Here is a 23,657-nt window from a genome sequence, read left to right as displayed (position 1 = left end):
TCCACCTCCTTTATTTCAACATGGCATCTTATTAGTCTTGCCATTTGTCCTTCCCGCTCTCGCTGATAGACATGCATGGTTATAGATGGTTTTTTTCGTCTCCAATTTATTTTTGTTAAGGTGTTCACTTTCACTTTGAAACGGCACCGGTAGACAAAGAGATGGATCGTGCACTACTGATTAACATTGCTTCCTAAATAGCATTTAAAAAAATATTAACATGTGAAACAACATCATATTCAGATTCTACATATTTTCCTAATCAATTTTCATATATAACATGTTAAAATAGGAGTTAGGGTTTAGAAGATATGAATATTTTTTAAAGCATTTGAATTTGTCCCTAAACGACAATTAAAAATGGTTAACGGGTAAAAATAACATCATATTTGTATTTTATATATTGTTCTAATCAATTTTCATATATAACATGTTAAAATCTCGGAGTTACGGTTTAAAAGATATGAATATTTTTTTTAAAAATTGAATCTATAAAAAAGGTTATTTTCTTGACGGACGGCAGGTTAATTAACCGAAATCTGAGTTTTTTTTCTTCTGAAAGCAGCGAAACATTTTCCATTCTCACTTAATATAGGACCGCGGGTTGATTAATTCACAGAAAATAACTTACTCAACTACCAGGACAAACAAGATATGCTACAGAAAACCAGTTTGATGATACAGGATTGTACAACCCTGTAACTGTAAGTTACAGCAATGTACAACAAGACAGCAAGCTACATAGAGCTTCAGACAATGTACAGCAAGACAGCAAGCTACATAAAGTTTCTCTACATAAAGTTGTATTGATCCAGCTTCTTCAAATCCCTGGAAAGTATGACTTCTTGACAATCTAAGCTTGGACAAGGTAATTAAGAAACATCAAGTAGAGAAACTGATATGTAAACACATATTCAGATTGCATCAGCAAAAAAAATTCCTGAAGAAAATAAATAAATAAAAAGCATACACTTGCTGCATTGCTGCAAGTTAGCTGAAGATGAAGGATCCATCATGTTATGGGGAAATTCATACACTTCAGGCAATGTGCCACATGTGTGGAACATAAGGAGAGTAATAATGAAGCTGAGAAAAGCACGGATAACCATCAGTTACGGCAGCCTGAAAAGGAAAATGAGTATTTAAATGAAGAGGGTAATGCTTGGAACATGTAAATACTATAGCACACGAAGGAAATGTCATGAACATTGAGAGCATTATAATGCCGCACCTGGAAATGGAGTTCAACACAAGAGAAGGACAAGAATTCTTCGACTTCTATTTGATTGTCGCCGGATTCTCAGTTACCAATGTTGCAGCATCGAGAACGGCAAACAAGAAGAGGTACAATGAATATAAAAGAATCATAATGAACTTTAACAAAAATGGCAAAACAAAAGAAGTAGAAAGAGAAAGTATAGTACCTATTAGGAGGACAACAGTTATAGCAAAATCAGAGTGCTAGGTAGTGATGGCGATCTCAGAAAGCGGTGGCCACTGGAAAATTCACTATCATCTCACTGTAAAATAAAACAGTCTCAAAAGAACTACTCCCTCCGTCCGAAAATACTTGTCGGAGGAATGGATGTATCTAGACGTATTTTAGTTTTTAGATGCATCCATTTTTATCCATTTCTTCGACAAGTATTTTCGGACGAAGGGAGTACTAAAATTTACAGAAGCCATAGGACCATAAATCCATCATCAATGTATTATAAATTAAACACCAGGAAACTAATAATATACATTGAGACAAATCCATGTGATCAAGTATTCTATATGAACTCACTGTACGAACAACAATGACACACTATATGGAGCTACACAGCTTCTAGAATAAATTACAAAATCTATAGGGCAGTGTAAATCCACCATCACCATACTGTAAATTCAACATCTATAGGACAGTGTCAATCCACCATCACCATATTGTAAATATGCAGTCAGATTAGTTTGTGTGATGAAGCATTCTATATCAGCTCACTGTACAAACAACAGTCACCAACTTTGTGGAGTAACTGTAAATTACAAAATCTATAAGACAATAAATCCAACATCAGGACCTTGTAAATTCAACATCAAGGTACTGTATATGCATTCAAACTAATTCCAGTAATTATATATGCATTCAAACAACATTAGCATTCTTGTAAACTGAAAACAACATTGTTGGTTACCTATTACACGTTCTAGAAACAAAATTATATGATGATACTCATATCTATCAGACAAACTTTGGGCTATTGTGTAATAGCATAGTTCAGATTAGCTGCTTCAAATCACAGGGGTCAGAGAAACAAACTGACTCTCCTTTTGGCTATTGTGCAGTAGCATGGTTCAGTTCAACCGCTTGATCAAAACAAGTCCGAATTAGTATTACTCGAGTAGTTTGAATGATGTACCTTGGCTACACGGGTAGATGTAATTCCGATGAAGTCGGCAGTACGGAGAAATTCCGGCCAGGTTGGCAGAACAGTGAGATTTCCATGACTTTGGCAGAACGGCAAGACACCAATGTCGAGCACGGATGAAACGACGCAATTGGGTTGGGGCTTCGGTCGAGGGAGTGGATGTGTATTTATATGTGTTCGGCCTCTTGAACAGCCAAATCAGTCCCTGCCGGACATCCCATGGGCACACGAAGGATTGGATCAAGACAAACACATTGCAATCCAGTATGTGGAAGGCAAAGCATAGAGATAAAAACTACCAATACATATGTTTCGAAAGTGAGTCACTAATAAGATGAGAAAGCTAGGATGCTTGTGGTAGAATATATGTGCCTTTCATTGCTACACCTGCCATTATCTAAAATGAGAAAGTAAGTCATATCAGTAAGTGTGGTCTGCCACAGAGCATAAAGAAACTCAGTTGATTAAGTAGCTATATATGCACATGTTAAAAATTATAGGCTACAAAGCCAAAGAAAACAGGAAACACCAAGACACACAATCGGTCCATTACATGAGAAGTAATCTGATATTATCGCTCCATTTTATACATGAAGCCCCATTTTTCAGTTTAGATGGCAGTTTAAAAGCAAGAGCACCAACTCATACTATGGAAACCTAAAGAGCAGACAACAAAATTACCCATCTACATAATCTAACAAACTTTAAGCTAGCAGTCCTGTGACCACAAGTTTATTACTATGGGCATCTGCACTTTTCTACTTCTAATATAATCATATAATGGGTAAGCACAAGTTTCCAGTATAGGATATGCATGTGGACCAAATTTCATCAGCTAGAAGCAATATATCATGTAAACATAGCACACACTGTAATTTTCTCAAAAGGTGCAGTCCCTAGCCCATTAAGCATATTTTGAAGCACAAACAGAACTAATAAAAAAGGGTAAGATTATTGAAAGAGTGTAGCTTACCAAGATCATTCCTTTTTCTTGACTACAATGTGGTCCTAAACTTCAGATCATCATGGCTGCAGTACAGACAACAGAGAAGCTTTGACTTGATTAGATTTAGAAATGATCTTCAGTAGTCTTCCTGCGTCGTAGGGTACCATATTCCCATGAAGCTAGTATCAACAAAAAAAACGTCTTAGGCCAAAGTCATGAGGAACATAATAAAGATATGCGTAGGAAATTAATATAGAGTAATCCAAAAGGATAACTAATCAATTGAAACGTATCTACAAAATAAATGTCTTACTCCAAAGTCTTGAGGAACATAATAAAGATATACATAGGGAATTAATATAGAGTAATCCAAAGAGAGAACTAATCAATTGAAAGGTATCCAGATCGTATGAGGAATGAAACAACACCTTCATTAACATGTCAGACCAGGAAGAACCAATCTAACAATAGTCAAATAAATAGAGGAGCAGGCATACCCGAATTCCACTGCGGAAAGAGCGGTTGATTACTTTTCACGCTTATTCCTTAAAATAGGTATTTTTATCAGATGGATCAAATGAACTCTAGCCATAACTCATCATTCTTGGTATGGTTTGTGGCACAGGATGGTGGTGTCGCACTCCTGCAATTGAGATGTGTTTAAAGTATGAACAGCAGCTGCATTCACCTCAACTTAACTCAGAAAGCAAATCCGCGCAAAGAGAAATTCAAAAGAAAGATAATAGTTGATAGAAACCTAGATCAAACTGAGTAAGAAATAGCTCAGATTAAGCATAACTTGGCCAGAAAATAAAATACCTAAGACTCTGATGTATGGGTTTGCTCTAACTCCACAAGAATTTTTTATCTGGGGCAGTGTTTTCTATTGCAGAAAGTCTAACACAAGACTGTGCATCAATTTTATGCCAACAATGTATGGATAAAGTAATCTTTACTAAATACAATTTAGGAAAAATGCCGCCAACTACAGGTAGTACCCAGAAAGCTAGTAAAGCTACATAGGTTCACGGCATAGCAAGGAAATTCCAATATGTACGTGTCAACCAAAATCTTTAATTTGCAAGATTGAGAATCTACACCTGAATGCATCTGTAAGAGGGAAAGAAAGAGGCTGCGGGTCAGCAATCGCAATATGACCTGGGCCTTGGCATGACCATGTGATGCGCGGGGCTGCAACTCCGGCTAGCCACCGGCGAGCAGCAGCAGGACCACTACGCCCTTCTCTCTCCCTCTAGCCTCCCATCTTCTTCCCGTCCTCTCTTTTCTCTGCCGCTCATCTCTCTCTTCTCTCATCAGCGTCGGCCATGCCGCGCCCGCCAGCCGTCGTGCTCCAAGCTCCGGCCGCCTTCAGATCTGCCGCCAGCGCTCCATTTCCCACCGGATCCTGCGAGATCCGACAGCTCCTCGCCGACTGTGCCGCCGCAAGGCCGCCGTCAAGCTCGATGTCGTGGGCGACGCCCCAGCCCTTCCCGCTCGCCCACCTCTCCTCCATGCCTCTTAATTTTCTCCTCATTCGTCTCCGCGCGCGGCTCCGGCCTCCCTGCCGCAGCTTGACGCGGCGCCGGAGCTCCCATGTCCGCCCCTGGAAAAAAAAGAAAAATAAGGATCACGGGTTGAATAATCTCAAATGCAGGGGTGTTTTTGTAAAATCAAAACGTTTTCTCCGATACCCACTTAAAATAAGACTGCGGGTTGAATTCTCAGAAACGCGAGTACTTTTTTGCAAAACTGCCACGTCGTGCCAGTTTTGCAAGAAGGTCCTCCTGTTTTTCGAAAATTGTACCCGCAGTCCAAGTTAGAAAACATCTGGGCCCAAGCCTGTCGAGCGCCGCCCGTACGCTGCACCCGCAGCCACGCACTCGAGGCCGAGCTCCCGAGCGTGCCGCCGCCTCGACCTCGCGACCCGCCGGCGACCGGATCCTCGCCGGAGATGAGTGCCGCCGTGCCCTGCTCCCTCCTCTCTTCCTCTGTCTCCTCTCACCTCGCTCATCCCCCAATCTCTCTGTCCCCAGGACGAACAGGAGCATGCCATGGCCTCGGATCCGCGCCGCCGTCGCCGGAGAACGTCGCCCGCCACCGGTTCTTCGACCACAACTACCGGATCAAGTTGCCCCGCCTCCGATCTACCCGTTCCCGGCCACCCCAACCTCGCCTCGTCATTGGGCGCGCAGAGAGACGGCCATGGCCGCCCGATTGCCGAGCGCCGCCGGCCAAGGTGGCTGCCCGATGCACGAGCGCCGCCGGCCAAGGACCCGCCGGCGTCCAGACCCCCTCCACGCCATCCCCATCTCGCCGGAGACCTGCTCCAAGTCTGGCCGCCCTCCAAACAGGTGCCACTCCTCTCCCTGCTTCGCTTCCTCCATTGTCGCCTCGCACTGTTGCTTCCCCGTCAGATGCAGCACAGGTCATTGGTGTACATCTGTACATCCAAAATTTTCTGCAGAAAATCAGTTTATATAGGTATATGACAAAAAATACTGCCTGTCGTCAGTACGCGGAGACAGAGGCCAAGGATGACCGGCAACTCTTGGAGGAGGACACCTCAAATCAGTCTGGGAAGTTGTCGTCGTTTTCCTCGGGCAGCAATGCAAAATATTGTAATGATACTTATCAACGTTTTTATTTGGTTGTGCAGTACTCGCTAGGTGCTTGACGAAATTCTCATATGATGCATGTGGCAAGGTTCCTAGAGGATAATGTAGATTAATGATTCCATGGAGAGCTGCCAGAATCTTCAATTGGAGGCAATTAAAGACGGACCTCACCGGATTGGATTTGTCTAGCATTCCAGCTAAGTTTCAAGGTAAGCAAGACGTTGGTCCCTTTAGCTTCCTCCAATGAGTTGATCTTCTGAAACTGAACAAAAACGTAAATGCATTGACAGAGCTATCCGTTTAAATGTGTACAAGTTTTTTTTTTTCTATTTGATTCGTTTATATATTTAGAAATTATGTTGTAAATAACCTATTGTTGATGGTGTCTGTTCTCCTTTCTGAAAAATTCCAAGAATAAGCTCTCATGTTCAGTAAATGCAATTCGGTTGATTAGGTTAATAGGATTTCATTTTACATAAATTTCATTGTTCGTTCTGCACAAGGACACAAACTACAGTGTAGTGATTCATTGAATAATCTGCATCTTAATACTGCTATTTTCTGGGATCTTAATAAGCTCATGCTATCATCCACGAAGCGTTTGCTCAGTCATAAGTTGTCATTTCTTTCTAACCATTTGCCGACTCGGTTACGCTGCCACACCATGTTCATGCAGAAAGAAACCTGTAACATGTGTTATAATAGATAGCCCTTTGTGAAATTGTTAACTTCACTGTAACTTGTGGGATCATATAGAAGCAAGACGCATGTTGGTCCTGATTGAAGTTCCTTTGATAGAAAAGATTTTGTAGCTCTGAATGTTGCTTACTTGGCTATATACCATGAGAACTTAATCAAGTGTTCTGATTTTTCCGCAAAACTAGGTCACAAAACTAATATTAATCTCCTTTGAATACTAAATCCTTTTTCTTTGCTCTGAATTTTTTTCTTGCCTTTTGTTGATTGTACAAGAGATCTCCTGGTCGAAGTTTACTTATAAAGCGTGTTTCACTTATGCAGGTAGCTTTAAGACTCCATGCAAACAATCACTGATTAGTAGGTAGTAGGCATGCAGTTTCAGTTAAACCGAAGCTTAATCCTCATACATTGTTCACTGGAGGTATCCGTGCCATTACACTCATCCCTCTGTGTGAGTGACACAACTATGTACTGCTATAAAAACACTGGAGTGCCCAACAATATCTTATAATGGCTTTGGTACGTGGCAGTATGAGGCCTGGGATAATGTTTACTTGTGATTCACAAAATGGAAGTATGTGCTATATCTTTGTATGTATGTCTTCTTTTCTCTTATCCTCAAAGGCTTTTTGTTTCTATTTTTTCCATACAAGACCAAACGCTTCTCTTCTTTGTTTGAAGGAAATTAAGGAAACATGTCACGTTCATTGTCGCCTGGTTTATGGTAACTGGTGTTGCCCCCTCCCTTGGAATCTCTCAGATCTATGGCATAGCCAGTTCTCCATCCCGCAGTTTTCGCATGTTGCAACGCACTGGCTCTTTTGTAGGACCATCGTCGACATAGACAAGTTCTGCTTCAAGGAAGAGACATAGAAGAAGGCTCGACAAGAGGAAGGAAGCAGGTATTACATACAATTTTTTGCAGAAGTAAATTCAGCGATATGAATTGAACTAGCTGATTTGGCTATTTTATAAATGCAGCATCCATGTAAAGGAATTTCTGCAATGTAATTCTGTGAATTGCAGGTGTGGTTTAGCAACATACCTCATACATGGTTGGTTGCTGACAAAGGAGGGCAGAATTGGATTACAAAGGCTAAAGGTAAATTTACATTTCCTGGAGGAGGAAGCCAGTTTATACATAGAGCAAGTCAATACCTGGATCAAATATTTAAGGTTTGTTTTGATTATATTATAAATTACTCAAATCTTTCTAGAAACAGTAAAGGTAACTTTAAATTACTTAAAAGAGGAAAGCAAATGAGTACTTTTTGTGTAGTGTTCGACTAAAACCATAACTTAAAACATATGGGTTTTACGCGCATCACTGCTTAATAGGGACATGAAAAAGACAAATAGCGGACTACATCACCTTCCACTGCTAACACCTCTACCACTGTTGAATCTCATTTGAAGCACATGTTTCTCTATTTTCCCAGATGGTACCATCTGGCTCTCGCACTAGAGTTTTTCTGGATGTTGGCTTTGGAGTAACAAGTTTTGGGCCATACTTAATTTCACGTGAATTTGAGCATGGTGTTCCTGCAATGGTGGCAACTAATTTAACACCGGCTATTATCCAATGTTCCCGCTGTAGAATAAATTCGACATGTGATGGTGAGCTGAGGTATAGTCATGCTTCGTCTAATACACCTGAATCCTTTTCTTGATGATCCACTTAATTACTTTTATCATAATTTACCCAAAGATGGACTTAGCTGGATAAATTATGATGAAAGTAACTAAAGTGGAATTCTGCTCTGGAGGTTAATAGAGTGTCAGAACTGGCGAGTACTTTCCTTGCCCAGCACAGCCTGTTTATAAGCATGAAGAGGCCCAACATGAGGCATGGAAAGATATGCTCCTTAATACTATCATGTAAATTTGTTACCTTAGGGCTATATAATATACTCAATGTGTTAAATTTACTTATTTTCCGCATGATGAATCTATAGTTGTTGGATTTAGCCGGAGTAATCTCTTCATTTCTAATAATAGTTTTCTATAACATTACTTATATCAGGCCGAGAAGCCTCATAATGAAACACTGCATTGTTTTGTTGCTCTGTTCCGAAATGATTGTTCACAGATTAAATTATTTGTAGAGATGGAGGACCTAGCTCTCAAACGGACCATGTTGGGAGATTGTGAGGAAAATATGTTTCTATGTGGAGGAAGCCTTTTATAATTAACTCATGGTACATGAGTCGTGATCCTAGGGTCAAACATCCACTTTGTGATACTGATGATAATTCCAGATAATGTCTGGTATTTTCAACCCCACCTGGCATGCTTTTAATTGTTAAGCCTCAATTCAAGGACTAAATTCAGAATATGTATTAAGAAAGTAGTCCATACTTTTTTTAGATTTGTTTTGAACATTTGCATAATTATGCAATCATCTCTTGCAAAGTGTAGTCTCATGATTTCGACTTATTTTTTTGTTGATGAGTGAATGTGTGATACGTAATTGGCTTCTGCTTTGCCAGGCTGCGAAATCCATAGCTCAGATGCAAGAAACTTTATTATCAAGCCGTTTTCTACACACGACTAATTTTGTTACTACTTTCCATTATTGCGTGCCGATCATGCTATGTTTATGAGGCTCTAGCTAACAAGGCTTGCTCCCAGCTGCAACCTTGAACTGTAGAGGTTTCAGCTTCCTGATGGCTGATTTTTTGTGTCTTTCTTTTGTTTATGTTCACAAGTGTACCTGCGAGTTTTATGGAATGGAGATGAAATCTTTTGCACGGCTGGGAATAGGTAATTAGGTATTTGAAGGTGAACCCCCCCCCCCCCCCCCCCCCCCCCCCCCCAATTCTTCCATGAAACATGATCAGGTGGCCACCGTCTGTTAGGGCTTTTATTAGGAGGAGGGACGCCCTGTTGAAATAGTGGATGTAGACCTGTCGTGGTTCTTGAGCCTTGCTTATTAGACAAGGGGCTATTATTTTTCTCCCGTTGCAATGCACGGGCATGTTTCCTAGTAGTAGGTAAAGATAAAGGTAGGTAAAGATAAAGATTATACGTCTTTTGACGTACTCTGAAAAAGAGCAGAAAGGGAACTTTACGTACGTGCTAGCTCTGCAACATCAACCACCGCTGTAGGAGTGATGAGATGAGCCACAGTACTGCCATTGATAGTCTTGCGACGGGACTGGACGCACGGCACGCGGGGACGGGGAGTAGACCTGGCTCGCGTGCGCGCGCGGCTGCCACCGCTCTGGCGCTCTGTTCCGCGCCGCAGCCTGATCCGCCGTGTTCTGTGTGACGGAGCGTCCACAGGACAGCCGGATAGGCCAGGACGGCGCCACTCCCAGGTCCCAACGCCGCAGCAGCATCGGCGCCGCCCCGCCCGGGTCGGCCTCCCCCCATGTGGCCTTTATTACCCAGCTAGGAGGCGCTTAGCTGCTTAGCTGGGCAACACCAACGAGTGAGGACGACACAAAAAGATCCGGGTTCCACTCTGAAACGAAATGCGACGCATCCGTGTACGTCGGCCGGCGGCCCATCCATGGTTGATGGGCGAGTTCACTATCGGGCTCTGGGTGAGTTGGCGTTGCCTGTACATGCAATGCAATGCATGGTCCCGTATTAAACGGCAAGGGGCATGATCTAGCAATGTCGTGCGCGCATAGTTGCGTGACAAAGACGGGGGAATATGTTTGGATTACGCAACGAACGGAATCAATGAAGGGAATGATCATGCATATGCATGGGGGTCATGGTACAGCGGCGTGCCGAGAGGGAAATCAATGGTGTCACTGTGTCTCGTGGCTACGCCACACCGTCGCAAGGGCGCGCAGGCCCGGACACACGAGGGCATCTCCTCCCTTCTTCTCCTCGTTTAGAGATATTTAGCAAAAACATCACCTTTTTTTTGGAAAAAGACCATCATATTCGGGGCTAGGAAAACAACTTAATACCACATTTAAGCTAGAGCACAAAGAACCACTAACTTTTTGCCTTACAACTAACATGGAGCACTCATTGTTTGATTTGCTCATGAAAACAGAAACACAGGCACGTAGGGCTCACCTGTCAAGCTGATGTGGCGCCCATTGAGGGACACCGTTAGACGGCGACAAACACCTACGTAGCATGAATGCTAAGTAGTGATCTTTTCATGCACTCAAGTGAATCTCTGAATGAAAATGCTAATTACACAGTTGCATATATATATGCATCGCAAACTAGAATGTAATAGGTAGAAGCATATGTATATATGAAGCTCCTAGGAAGCATGGCAAATAATTGGCACTCCATCTGTACATAACACAACACCTACAACAAATTGAATTGTAGTACTATGTGGGAGAATAAACTGTTTGATGGTTACAACTAGGAGAAACAAAAATAAAACAAGAAATATGTAGCAGAAATCAAGGAAGCTTCAAACTCCTATGTAGTGCTACCTGCAGACTCAGACACATTTTCTGGCTTCTACTGCATGATAGAGTGAGCACAAGGAACTTATTACAATGCAGAAGCATGTATTTAGAAGACTATAAGGCCTCCTTTGGTTTGGAGGAATTTTATAGGATTTTCATAGGATAGGATTTCTATAGAAAAAATTCCTTCAGAGCTCTTTGGTTTGTAGGAATGAAATCCTATTCCTATGGAGGAATTCTTCCTATCCTCCACATTTCATAGGAAAACAAACATTAGCCTAGACTCAATGGAAAAAATCCTATGGTGTGAATCAAAGGGCATCTCTTTTTCTATTCCTATGCATAGGATTTGAGATGCATGTCATCTCATTTCCTATGACTTTCCTATTCCTATGATTTTCCAATCCTATGAACCAAAGGAGGCCTAATTGTGCATTATGTGCAGAGGCCACAGAAGAAACATTGACCCATCTTTTCTGGAACTGCCCTTTTTCTTTTAACTGTTGGTATAACATCCTTCCAACTAAACAGAGGGGCATTTCTGTATATGATGAGATTCACCTCACAATAAATATGCTTCCAAAAACCAATGCAATGGAGATTATTATCATGGGATGTTGGAGTCTTGGATGGTCAGAAATGACAAAATCTTTGGAATGGCAGCTCTACATCTAAACTCCTGGAAACACTACTTGAAAGAAGGTCTTCAGATTACCAAACTTCGAGCGAAGCAAGCAAAGGCACAGCAGATTGAAGCATGGTAGAACGGAACTTGTAATTTAATTGCTATTATGTTTCCTAGAGCCGGCATTGGGCTACATTAGTTTTTTTAACTGTTTGTACATAATTTATTGATAATGAAAATATCGTAGAACGATTATTATACGGTTTCGGCTCAAAAAAAGAAAGCTTGGATCAGGAACCATACCGACACATAAAGTGTGATGTTGGAAGCTCCATTTGTAATATGACAGTAGGACACATGACACAGAACATGAGCTATATATATACAGGAGCTCAATTGGATTCATAGAACGATGAAAATTGAAGGAAACTAGTATTATGGCCAACAGGGGATGGATGTTTTGTGCCGCCAGAATTAAAATTTATCAATTTTTTATTACCTATAGAAGCAAATTGTATAGAATTTAGAAGCATCTATATTTCAATTTAGGTGATGCATAACAAAGAAGCATGAACATGGTACTTCATGAGCGAACTAGTCTTGGATGGAAGCATGGAAATTGATATTGTAATGGAAGCTAATATTACTGCCAATATTTTGATGAATATTATTGTTATGTGCCTACCAAATTAATAGAAATTCAGTGGCCAATTACATGTGAGATAGAATCATGATATGAACATATGAATCAAAATTAGAGGACTAGATACCTAGGTCTAGGTCTAGTGATTGCATGATGCATGTGAGGGAAGCGGGCGAATCATGCAATGTTCCTCGCATGCCGTCTTTGTTCCTCAACTGAGGCAACGCTCCGCTACGGTGGCCCAAACCTAGTGGAGATGCCAGGGATGTCGAGGGAGTCGAGAGCTTGCTGATGCACATCATGGATAAGGCCAGCCGCAACCAACGGATGGGACAACATACTGATGCAGTGAATCTCACGACCACTGTTGGGATGGTTGGTTATGATGAAGATCTGAGCGACGAGGTGACTGTCGAGCTCGTGGATGTAGCTGGATCGACAGTAGCTGCGATGGGGACGAGGGACGGGTGGGTTCGGGCAGGTGATATCAATTCGGTGGGTGGGGGTTATAGGAAGGACGTGAGAAGAAAATCAGTCGGCTTTGGAAACACATTGACTAATATTTGGTAGCTGTCAGCGTTCTGGGACCGGGGGTGCCCAGACTTGCCTGCCTGCGACTCGCGGACGTGGCTTCGTCAGCGGCCTGGTACGGCCCAGCTGCAGCAGCAGCAACACAAGACCCTCGCGAGGGTCCAAGCCTCGCAAGGCGGACAACACCAAGACCCCCTGGGGGCAGCCTCACTAGGCAAGCTCCCGAGAAGCGGAGATATCTATCCAAAGGGGCACCTTGCGAGGTTCGCGTGACGTGAGCCATGACGACCAAGGCCAGGTGGGCGCCAGGGGGCGCAGTGTACAGGTTTCCTCTTTGGTGCTAAGGAGGCAAGTGCAGGCGCGGGTCCCGAGGCATCAGACAAAGGTTTCCATATCGGTGCAACAAGACCAAGACCAGCAGGACAGCAGGACGGAGGTCATCGCAGAGCCCGCAGCAGCATCACCACCAGAGCCTTTGGCAGACGAAGACTACTTTTGTCAGGATAGCTTGTACTAGTTGTCCCCCTTCAAACTTGGCCGTTGTGGGATCCCTTCCTGCCTAAACATTTTGGAAGAGGACCAAGGCCGCTATAAATAGAACGTAGCCACCACCATAGAGGGGGATCGGATCCATTCCACCCGGACGAGCTCACCAGCTCATCTAGCTCCAGAACACCTCTCCTCCCGAGGTTGTTCATCCATTGTACTAGTTCATCCTCAGCCCCTCGAGGCAATCCACCCAAAACTGGAGTAGGGTATTACACCGCAAGGTGGCCCGAACCAGTATAAACCCTCGTGTCTCTTGTTCTCTGTGTCCGTCGAGCTAGACCATGAGATCGTTGAGTGAGCGAGCTAGGAAGAGAGTGTTCTCCGTGCGCACCCCAGAGTTCGAACCTCACAAGGTTTTGCCGGAACCCGTAATCCGACATTTGGCGCGCCAGGTAGGGGTGCGCCGAAGCCCCTCTTCCGTTAATCGACCCGTCGACACCCTGAGGTTCCGATGTTGGACGACCCGAGGACCCACGCCGACCATTGGGCTGCTTGGCCCGTCCGGGCGGCGCCGTCCGCACAAGAAGGCCTCAACTCAGCACTCCAAGCGACTCGCACACCGCCGAACACCGCCGGATGCGGGCGGCACGGACTGACGCCCTCGGCCCTCGCGCCGCGGTGCATAGGCGCCACCACGCGATCTTCAGGCTACGCTGCGGCAACGGCACCGCACACCCACGGGAGCAGGCGAACATGCGAGCCGCAATCATCGTGGCGCGGGAGCTGCTGCGATGCAGGCTGGCGGAGAGCGGCCGCGATGCGCTGCTGGAGCGCGTCGCCGAACTGCTGGACGCTGCCTGCAGAGGTACGCCGCCCTTCTGCTCCTTGCCCACGCCCCAGGTTGTGGCAGAGGCATGCACGAGGCCCCGGTGAGCTCGCGCGCCTCCTGGAGCGCCAGGGGGACCCGACAACACCAACATGGACCCCGGCGCGACCCGTCCTACCGCGACGGCGCCGTTGTCGGTGTCAAAACCGGCGGATCTTGGGTAGGGGGTCCCGAACTGTGCGTCTAAAGTCGATGGTAACAGGAGACAGGGGGCACGATGTCTACCCAGGTTCGGGCCCTCCCTATGGAAGTAATACCCTACGCCCTGCTTGATTGATATTGATGAATACGAGTATTACAAGAGTGGATCTACCTCGAGATCATAATGGCTAAACCCTAGAGGTCTAGCTTGTATGGCCATGGTAATGAGTCTCTCCCCTCCGGACTAAGTTCTCCGGTTTATATAGACACCGGGAGGATCTAGGGTTACACAAGGTCGGTTACAAAGAAAGGAATCAACATATTTGGTCGCCAAGCTTGCCTTCCACGCCAAGGAGAGTCCCATCTGGATACGGGTGCAGTCTTCGGTCTTCCTATCTTCACAGCCCATCGGTCCGGCCCATGGCTAATAGGCCGGACGCCCGAGGACCCCTTAGTCCAGGACTCCCTCAGTAGCCCCCGAACCAGTCTTCAATGACGAGGTGTTCGGCACATAGATTATCTTCGGCATTGCAAGGCGGGTTCCTCCACCGATGACTTCCGAGTAGTGTGTTCGGCCTTCCATTTAACGTTGTACTCCTCGGCTTCTGTGCATCAACAGCTTTAGTTTCCACGTGTCGAGCGAATGCGAGAGGTCAGGGTATTTTTGCATATACCACCCCGACCGTACCACAAAGGTGCCTATTTAAATAGAATAGATCTCAGATCCATTCCACACCCGGTGAAAAATCCTCAGAGCTTGCCAAGAAAAACCACCCCAACATGGCTAGCGCTCCTGGCTCTTCCTCTCGTCCCCATGGCTCCAAGAAGGGTGATTGGGAGAGATGTTCCGTATCCCACAGTCAGCTGGCGAAGCTGCAAACACAGGGCTTTCTTCCCCCCGCGGACCTGGTTCCCGTACGAGCAGGGATGACGTCCTTCAAGGGCGGGGCTCAAACGGAGAACTTCCCCAATCTGTCTAGGGGAGAGGGAGTATGCTTCGTCCCCTTCTTGTTAAGAGGTGTCGGATTTCCGATCCATCCCTTCCTCCGAGGTCTGCTGGAGTATTACGGCCTCCAACTGCACAGTCTCACTCCCGCCTCTATCCTTCATATTGCGGGTTACGTCGCTTTATGCGAGCTATTCCTGGGCTGCGAGGCCCATTTCAATTTATGGAGAAGATTGTTCTGCCTCGTCCCTTGTAATCAAGGTGGGTCAATTTTTGAAGTGGGAGGCGCCGAAGTGTGGCGCATCGCCGGGACCGGATACCTGTCCGGCACGCCGAAGAAAGCTTCCGAAGAGTGGCCTTCCGAATGGTTCTACATCGACGACGTCTCTCTACCCGACCCCGTCCGTATGGGCCTCCCCGAGTTTTCAAGTGCTCCACTGAAGAAACGCCATAGCTGGCATCCTCGGAGCCTCGAGGAAGAGGATAGTGCAGAGATCATCCTGCTGCTGGGCAAGATTAAGACGCTTGCCTAGTCCGGATTGTCAATAGTTGAAGTAATGGTGACCTCTATAGCCGGGGTGAGGGAGTCCTGGATTAGGGGGTGTCCGGACAGCCGGACTATATCCTTTGGCCGGACTGTTGGACTGTGAAGATACAAGATTGAAGACACCGTCCCGTGTACGGAAGAGACTTTCCTTGGCGTGGAAGGCAAGCTTGGCGATACGGATATGAAGATCTCCTACCATTGTAACCGACTTTGTGTAACCCAAACCCTCTCCGGTGTCTATATAAACTGGAGGGTTTTAGTCCGTAGGACAACGTACACATCAACAATCATACCATAGGCTAGCTTCTAGGGTTTAGCCTCTTTGATCTCGTGGTAGATCTACTCTTGTACTACCCATATCATCAATATTAATCAAGCAGGACGTAGGGTTTTACCTCCATCGAGAGGGCCCGAACCTGGGTAAAACTTCGTGTCCCTTGCCTCCTGTTACCATCCGGCCTAGACGCACAGTTCGGGACCCCCTACCCGAGATCCGCCGGTTTTGACACCGACATTGGTGCTTTCATTGAGAGTTCCTCTGTGTCGTCGCCATCAGGAAGGATGCCTCGCCCCGTCTTTAAAGACGGCACCGTTGCCAAGGGAGCTTTGGCTGTCGGCCAAACCCTCCGGCTAGGTGGTTTTCTTATGACCGCATGTTCGGCTTCTGCGCCGACGATGACCTCTCGAGCCATCAAAAACAATCTTCATGTCAGCCCGGAACTCGCCGAGCAGTTAGATCCAATGGAGCTCTCCTCCATAAACGAGCTCTTGGATCGCTTCGCCGCCCTGGGAGTCGCCATGGATTACGACCAGATTGGGCCTAAACCCGATCTGAGAGAGATTAACTCTCCCCAAGTCACCCATCACGTTGCCGTGGTAGAGGGACAGTGCGGCGACCCTTCACCTATCTTAAGGACTCGCTACGCCCGGATTCTCGATCCCTCCAAGCCGGATACCCGCGGAGGGGAGGATATCACTCAAGACCTGAATTTAGAGTCAGGCGATGGGCTGGATTCATTGGACAACATCCAGGAATCCAAATTTTCGAGTTCGGAAATTCCTCGGCCTCTGAGCCTTAGATGGGGTGAGGCTTCAGATTTAATTCCACCCACCCACCCCAACATAAGCGATCTATCCAAAATCAGGCAAGAACCCGATGAAACAGTACATCATTACTGGGCCAGATTCCTCCTGGTTAAGAACAGGCTAAGGGACTGCCGCGAGGAAGACGCAATCTCAATCTTCTGCAATAATTGCATGGACAAGGGAATACTAAACGCCATAAGTCGCCGTGATATTACACGCTTTGCTGACTTGGCGTCCATTGTACGAAAGTACTGTGCGATGGAAAGCGCCTGGAAAACCGAAATAAAATTTTGGGACAATCCGGCCCTGAATACAAACCCAGTCCGAAATAAAAGGGTGCATCATCACCAGTCACCCGGGTCAAGCACTAAAAAGCAAAAACCCTCTACAGTGCATGGAACCGTACTAGAAGGATGGCTTAATGGACCCTGTAAAATTCACAGTACAGAGGACGCCACACCAACTCACAGCCTCAGAGCATGTTGGATACTCTGGCAAGTGGCCAAAATTGGTGAAAATCTCCTAATTCCGGAGGCCACAGAAAGCCACCCCAGAGACACCAATACAGTATTAACAGTCTTCGAGACTTTGGCATCAAATAATATGCGAAAAAGGACACTCCACAGCCTTGCCGAAGTCTACCAAGTAGCAACAATAAACCCATGGAGTGACACGGCTATTACCTTTAACACCAGTGATGAACCTAAATCCTGAACAGCCCGAGCACCAACCGCATTGGTCCTCAGTCCAATAGTGGACGGCTTTCGTCTTACCAAGGTACTCATGGACGACGGCAGCGGATTGAACCTCATTTATGAGGAGACCCTTCAAAAAATGGAAATAAACTGGAACCGCATTGAGCGAAGCAGCACAACCTTTAGAGGAATAATCCCCAGTCGGGAAGCGCGCTGTACAGGAAAAATCACACTAGATGTGGTGTTCGGCACGCCAAATAATTACAGGTCCGAAGAGGTCACGTTCCAGGTGGCTCTGTTCAGCAGCGGTTATCACGCTCTGCTAGGGCGGGAAGCGTTTACAATCTTCCAAGCAATACCCCATTACGGGTACATGAAGCTCAAGATGCTCGGGCCTAACGGGATCATCACTCTCGCTAGTGATCCGGACATAGCACTCCGCGCCGAAAACAAGACAGCCGCACTGGCCCTCGAGGCACTATCCAAAGCCCTAGCGGCTGAGGAGCTAACTTCGCTGCGCTCTACGGTGAATAGGGACGATGCAGTACTCGACAAAAGATCCAAGTCCACCTCCTTTAAACCGGCAGATGAAATAGTCAAATTCCAAGTCCATCCAACGGACCCCAATAAAACAGCTTCCATCGGGGCACAGTTAAACCCTGATGTCGATGCCACGTTGCGAGAGTTCCTACGAGAGAACTAGGACATTTTCGCCTGGCACCCTTCAGACATGCCAGGAATCCCACGCAGGCTAGCCGAGCACAACTTAAATATCCAAGCAGGATTCAAACTTGTCAAACAGGCTCTTCGGCGTTTTTCCGAACCTAAGAGACAGGCCATGGGAGAGGAGCTAGCAAAGCTATTGGAGGCCGGATTCATCAGAGATATAAAACATCCGGACTGGCTAGCAAACCTTGTGATGGTACCAAAGAAGGACAAATCCTGGCGCCTGTGTGTTGATTTTAAAGACCTTAACAAGGCTTGCCGAAAGGATCCCTTCCCCCTCCCCCGCATCGATCAAATTATCGACGCTACCGCAGGACACGATTCGTTGTGTTTCCTCGACGCATATTCTGGCTACCATCAAATCAAGATGGCAGAACCAGACCAAGCCGCAACGGCATTTATCACACCATACGGGACATTCTACTTCAACACAATGCCCTTCGGGCTCAAAAACGCCGGCGCAACATATCAGCGCATGATTCAGACATGTCTGGCAAGCCAGATCGGCAAAACAGTGGAGGCATATGTAGATGATGTGGTCGTCAAAACAAGACATGTTGAATCTCTAGTAGACGACTTGAGGCTCACATTTGATAACCTCCGAACATACAACATCAAGCTCAACCCGGAAAAATTCGTTTTCGGCGTTCCAGCCGGAAAGCTCTTGGGCTTCATAGTATCCGGTAGAGGAATTGAAGCAAATCCAGCCAAGATCTGAGCTCTGTCGCAACTGGATATCCCAAAGGACCTCAAACAAATACAAAAGTTAACCAGATGCGTGGCGGCTTTAAGCCGCTTTATCTCCCGCTTGGGAGAAAAGGCCCTACCCCTTTACCGCCTCCTTCGGCGCGCCGAACACTTCAAATGGACGGATGCAGCCACGGCCGGACTCAACGAAATAAAAGCCATACTGGCAACAAACCCAGTCCTGGCCGCGCCAAACATTGGCAAACCAATGCTATTATACATTGCAGCAACACATCAGGTTGTAAGCGTAGTGCTCGTCGTCGAACGAGAAGCGGACAGACACAAATTCCCCCTTCAAAAGCCGGTCTATTACGTGTCCACTGTCCTCACTCCCTGCAAATCACGGTACCCGCATTATCAAAAGATTTCGTACGCGGTATTCATGGCATCCCGGAAGCTACGACACTACTTTCAAGAGTGTTCAATAACAGTAGCCTCGGAAGTACCACTTAACGATATTATAAACAACCGTGACGCAACGGGCCGGATTGCAAAATGGGCCATTGAGCTCCTCCCATTCGACATAACTTATAAGCCACGACGAGCCATCAAGTCGCAAGTCTTGGCCGACTTCGTCGCAGAATGGACGGAGGCCGAACTCCCTAAAGAATACGACACATATTCAAATTGGATCATGCATTTCGACGACTCCAAGATGTTGGTCGGACTGGGGGCTGGCGTCGTTTTGACGTCCCCCACAGGAGACACAGTTCAATACGTACTACAGATTATGTACACGGACTCCAACAATGCAGCCGAATATGAGGCCCTTTTACATGGTCTCTGGATGGCTGTATCCATGGGCATCCAACGCCTAGAGGTGCGTGGGGACTCGAACCTCGCAATATCCTAAATAAATGGAGACTTCGATGCCAAGGATCAAAAAATGGCAGCTTACCGCAACGCCGTCCTAAAAATGTCAGCTCGGTTCGAGGGGCTTGAATTTCACCATATAGCCCAGGAAAATAATCAGGCGGCAGATGTCCTGGCACGCATCGGCACAAAACGCAATGTAGTCCCCCCAACATCTTCTTGGAAAGGTTGTTCAAGCCATCCGTAGTATGGGAAGGGGAGCCGAACAATAACAGCCCGGACCCAACCGCACTGCCCGACACCGAACATTCTGACACAATCGGAGGCTCTGCCAATGAAATAACACCTTCAACCCACGTAATAATGGCCGTCATCGCCCCGTGGACAGAACCATTCCTCGCCTACCTTACTAGGCAGGAACTCCCCGAGGACCAAAATGAGGCACGCTGCATAGTGCGGCAATCCAAAGCCTACAGAGTCCACGAGGGAGAGCTTTATAAGAAAAGCACTACCGGAGTCCTTCAAAGGTGCATCTCCGAAGAAGAGGGGCAGAACCTCCTGGCTGAAATTCATGCCGGACTCGGCGGTCATCATGCTGCAGCCCAGTCCCTTGTAAGCAAGGCCTTCCGTACAGGCTTTTATTGGCCGACGGCCCGGGCAGACGCTCAGGACTTAGTCCAACGATGCACCGGTTGCCAGCTCTTCGCAAACCAAAGCCATATGCCGCCCACCGCCCTCCAAACTATCCCCATTACTTGGCCCTTCGCGGTCTGGGGGCTTGACATGGTTGGACCCCTTAAAGGCGGAACCAACAAGCAAAAATACGTACTGGTCATGGTGGATAAGTTCACCAAATGGATAGAAGCCAAGCCTGTTAAGACGGCCGAATCCGGACCGGTGATAGACTTTATATCCGGGGTTGTACACCGTTACGGCGTCCCCCATAGCATCATCACTGATAAGGGCACGAACTTCACGGCCGACGAGGTAAAACTCTGGTGCAAAAACATGGGCATCAAGCTCGATTATGCTTCCGTCTATCACCCACAAACTAACGCCAGGTCAAACGTGCAAATGGTCTTATCATGAGCGGCATCAAACCTAGATTAGTGCGGTCCCTCAAGGAATCTAACACGCACTGGGTAGAGGAGCTCGACTCCGTACTCTGGGGGCTGCGGACCACGCCGAATCGCACCACCGGATACACACCATTCTTTATGGTGTACGGCGCAGAGGCAGTTTTGCCTTGCGACATAATTCATGACTCACCTCGAGTGCACATGTACGAAGAAAGAGAAGCCGAGCTCGATCGGCAGGACAACTTGGATGCATTGGAGGAGGAGCGTGACGTGGCAAAAGCCCGTTCCGCATTATATCAACAACAGGCTCGAAGATACCAAAGCAGAGAAGTACGAGCCAAAAATTACAACGTTGGCGAATTAGTTCTACGACTACCGGACAAGAAAAAGGACAAACTCAAGCCCAAGTGGGAAGGTCCCTTCATAATTGACCAAGTCCTGACTGGTGGAGCGTACTGCCTGCGGGATGCATCGGATAACCGAATCGAGCCAAACCCATGGAACACAGCCCGTCTCCGAAGATTCTATGCCTAGTGTCGGACTCTGTGTTTGTCTCCTTCCTCTGTCCATTTTTTATATATTTTCTGTCTTACATTTCTCTTCTTCTCTCTCTCTCTCTCTTATAGCCTCTAAAGGCTCATACAGTGACGCGCTATCCGCGCTCATTAAACCTGGGGGCTTCTTTAAACAGAAGCTTATTCATACGGGCTTCATGCCCAACACATGTGTCACACTTCCGCATGTACCTTTTATTCACCATTATATGCATCGATATGACTTAAGTTTTGGCCAAGCTGGGTTGCCTGGCTCCTATGCTTACCCCTACGTTCCCGATTGTTCGGCTAGGTGGTAAAGGGAGCACCTTTGCGATTGTTACTGCCTGGTCAGCCGGACGTGTACCTCAGACTGGGTGAAGCCGAAAGCTAGCGTTCTTAAGGGAATATTCGGTCGGTGAACTAAAGATGATCTTTTTTATTTTTATCTATACGCCCCAGATGTTTTTCCTGCGTTTCTTTTCGCAGCATGGACATGCACCTTAGGGCATGCCTCCCAGGGAAAGGAACCCCTAACGGAACTATTCTCCCTGGAAGATGTTTCTTACTAACCATGTAATATAACATAACTAGTCGGGCACTTGTCTGTTCAAGCCCTAATGACCCCTACGCCTGGTCTCCATGCATTCCCCGGTTCCTATATAACCGCATGGGAATTCGGACACACTCCGGACCGTCAGGTCCCGAGGCTGAAGCGAAAAGGTCGGCCATGACAAATGATCTACAATCCGGCTAGAAGGCATTATAAATGTCAATTAAATTACATAGTCATTTTGACTGATTGTATTCCTCTTCAATACCATCTAATAGGTTGTCTAATTTACAGTCCTGCTGGGAATACTTTGCGGCCAACTCTACTTGGCCGTATACTAAGCTTACAGGGATCTCCTTCCCATCGGGCCCTACAGGACCGACCTCGGCCATGTGGTTGGGGTCAGCCTTTGCGTACCGCGTCTTCACCATGGCCCAGGCCTCCCTAGCGCCTTGACGGCAGGCTGATATCTTCCACAATCGGAAGCGCCGCCGTGCTCCCTTTAGTTTCTCCGCAAGCTCTCCAAGACCTTCGGGCATGGAGACGGATGGCCACAGGGCCTGGGCGACGCCTTGCATCGCCTGCCGAACTCGATCGAGCAGTTGCGAGAGCTCGGGAAGAAGGTCACCCGTAGAACCGGGCATCTCCTCTGCAGGACGACCTATTAGCACACCTACAGACATTGCTCTGTTAGTCAACTTCCCTGCCGAACTTTCTTTCAAAGGTTCGTTTAAGCACTTACTAAATATGCCGCGCCGAAGCCGCTGATTCTCCTTAACGGAGTCTGACAGCTGGGTACGAACATCTTTCAGCTCGACGCCCAGCTTGGTGTTGGCATCTTGGAGATTGTTCTTCTCCCGCCTCACCTTTGTCAGCACCTTCTCACGAGCCTTTAGCTGGCGTAGGAGGTGTTGCCTTTCCGGATTCAATCTGGCGCCATCTGCAATTTCATTTGTCAGATTCGCACCAATGTCGTGCTTCGCAAAATACTTATCTTTCGAAAAGTATATTACCAGAGGGGGTCTCCTTGGGCTCCCCTGCCACGGCTAGTGCGGCCTCAAGTTGGGCTTTGCACTCTTCCAGCTCCTTGGACAGTAGGGAATTCTTTTCTGTAAGAACCTGCATAACAAATGATCCTTAAATCAGTTATTCTAACTGTTTCAAGTCTCGGGGGCTACTGGTATATACATATAATTACCAAAAATTTCTTACCCGTATGTCTTTTACATACTGCTCCGTGGCTCTGGCTAGACCATTTTGAGCGGCACGGAGGTACACATCTCCCGAGTTGAAGGCATCTAACGCCCCTTGGGAGAAACAAGCGTCGCGAAGAATTGTCCGGCGACGCCTGTGGTTCATGGCACTCTCCACCTCAGAGTTGGTGGCAGACAACCCGTCCACATCCTCCGTCGGAGGAGCGTCTGGCGCGCGCCTTGCGTTCGCCTCCGCCTCCGGACCAGGCTTTGGAGCCTGGCTGGTGGAGGCGCGATTGGCAGCCTCTCCGGATATAGTCCGACGAGGTCTCTTTGTCCTGACAAGAGCGCGAGTGTCAATA

At 46.7% G+C, this 23,657-nt stretch overlaps 1 protein-coding gene and 1 long non-coding RNA gene across 52 annotated transcripts; one reads left to right on the top strand and one right to left on the bottom strand.

Annotated features, from left to right (window-relative positions):
- Positions 1-655: 655 nt before the first annotated feature.
- LOC123045372 (uncharacterized) lies at positions 656-5,142 on the bottom strand. Of its 4 annotated transcripts, none has more exons than XR_006421377.1 (6): positions 4,458-5,142; positions 3,855-4,000; positions 3,385-3,536; positions 2,403-2,808; positions 1,232-1,520; positions 656-1,122 (listed from the first exon to the last, which is right to left on the bottom strand). It is a non-coding gene; the product is annotated as an uncharacterized lncRNA (long non-coding RNA). The 4 variants fall into 4 exon arrangements; XR_006421375.1 differs by having other exon boundaries at positions 2,403-2,616; XR_006421378.1 differs by having other exon boundaries at positions 1,232-1,497; positions 2,403-2,616.
- Positions 5,143-5,215: 73 nt separating this feature from the next.
- On the top strand, positions 5,216-11,740 carry LOC123045242 (probable methyltransferase PMT10). Of its 48 annotated transcripts, none has more exons than XR_006421361.1 (10): positions 5,223-5,708; positions 5,870-6,181; positions 6,993-7,092; positions 7,202-7,245; positions 7,353-7,395; positions 7,499-7,573; positions 7,653-7,773; positions 8,111-8,298; positions 8,777-9,452; positions 11,726-11,740. XR_006421361.1 is itself a non-coding variant. In XM_044468243.1 (10 exons), exons 5-10 carry the CDS (start codon positions 7,240-7,242, stop codon positions 8,820-8,822), a joined length of 525 nt encoding a protein of 174 aa, XP_044324178.1. In that variant the 5' UTR covers positions 5,223-5,708; positions 5,870-5,975; positions 6,061-6,181; positions 6,993-7,092; positions 7,202-7,239; the 3' UTR covers positions 8,823-9,141. The 48 variants fall into 48 exon arrangements, 14 of the variants coding, with proteins under 14 accessions (XP_044324198.1, XP_044324177.1, XP_044324178.1 ...); XR_006421358.1 differs by having other exon boundaries at positions 6,993-7,122; XR_006421357.1 differs by having other exon boundaries at positions 6,993-7,122; positions 7,202-7,266.
- Positions 11,741-23,657: the final 11,917 nt, after the last annotated feature.

The sequence above is a fragment of the Triticum aestivum genome, chromosome 1A, assembly GCF_018294505.1.
Source record: "Triticum aestivum cultivar Chinese Spring chromosome 1A, IWGSC CS RefSeq v2.1, whole genome shotgun sequence".
In the NCBI taxonomy this organism is placed as follows: domain Eukaryota; kingdom Viridiplantae; phylum Streptophyta; class Magnoliopsida; order Poales; family Poaceae; genus Triticum; species Triticum aestivum.
The sequence above is the reverse complement of the archived record's forward strand: the minus strand, read 5'-3'. Positions and strand labels throughout refer to the sequence as shown.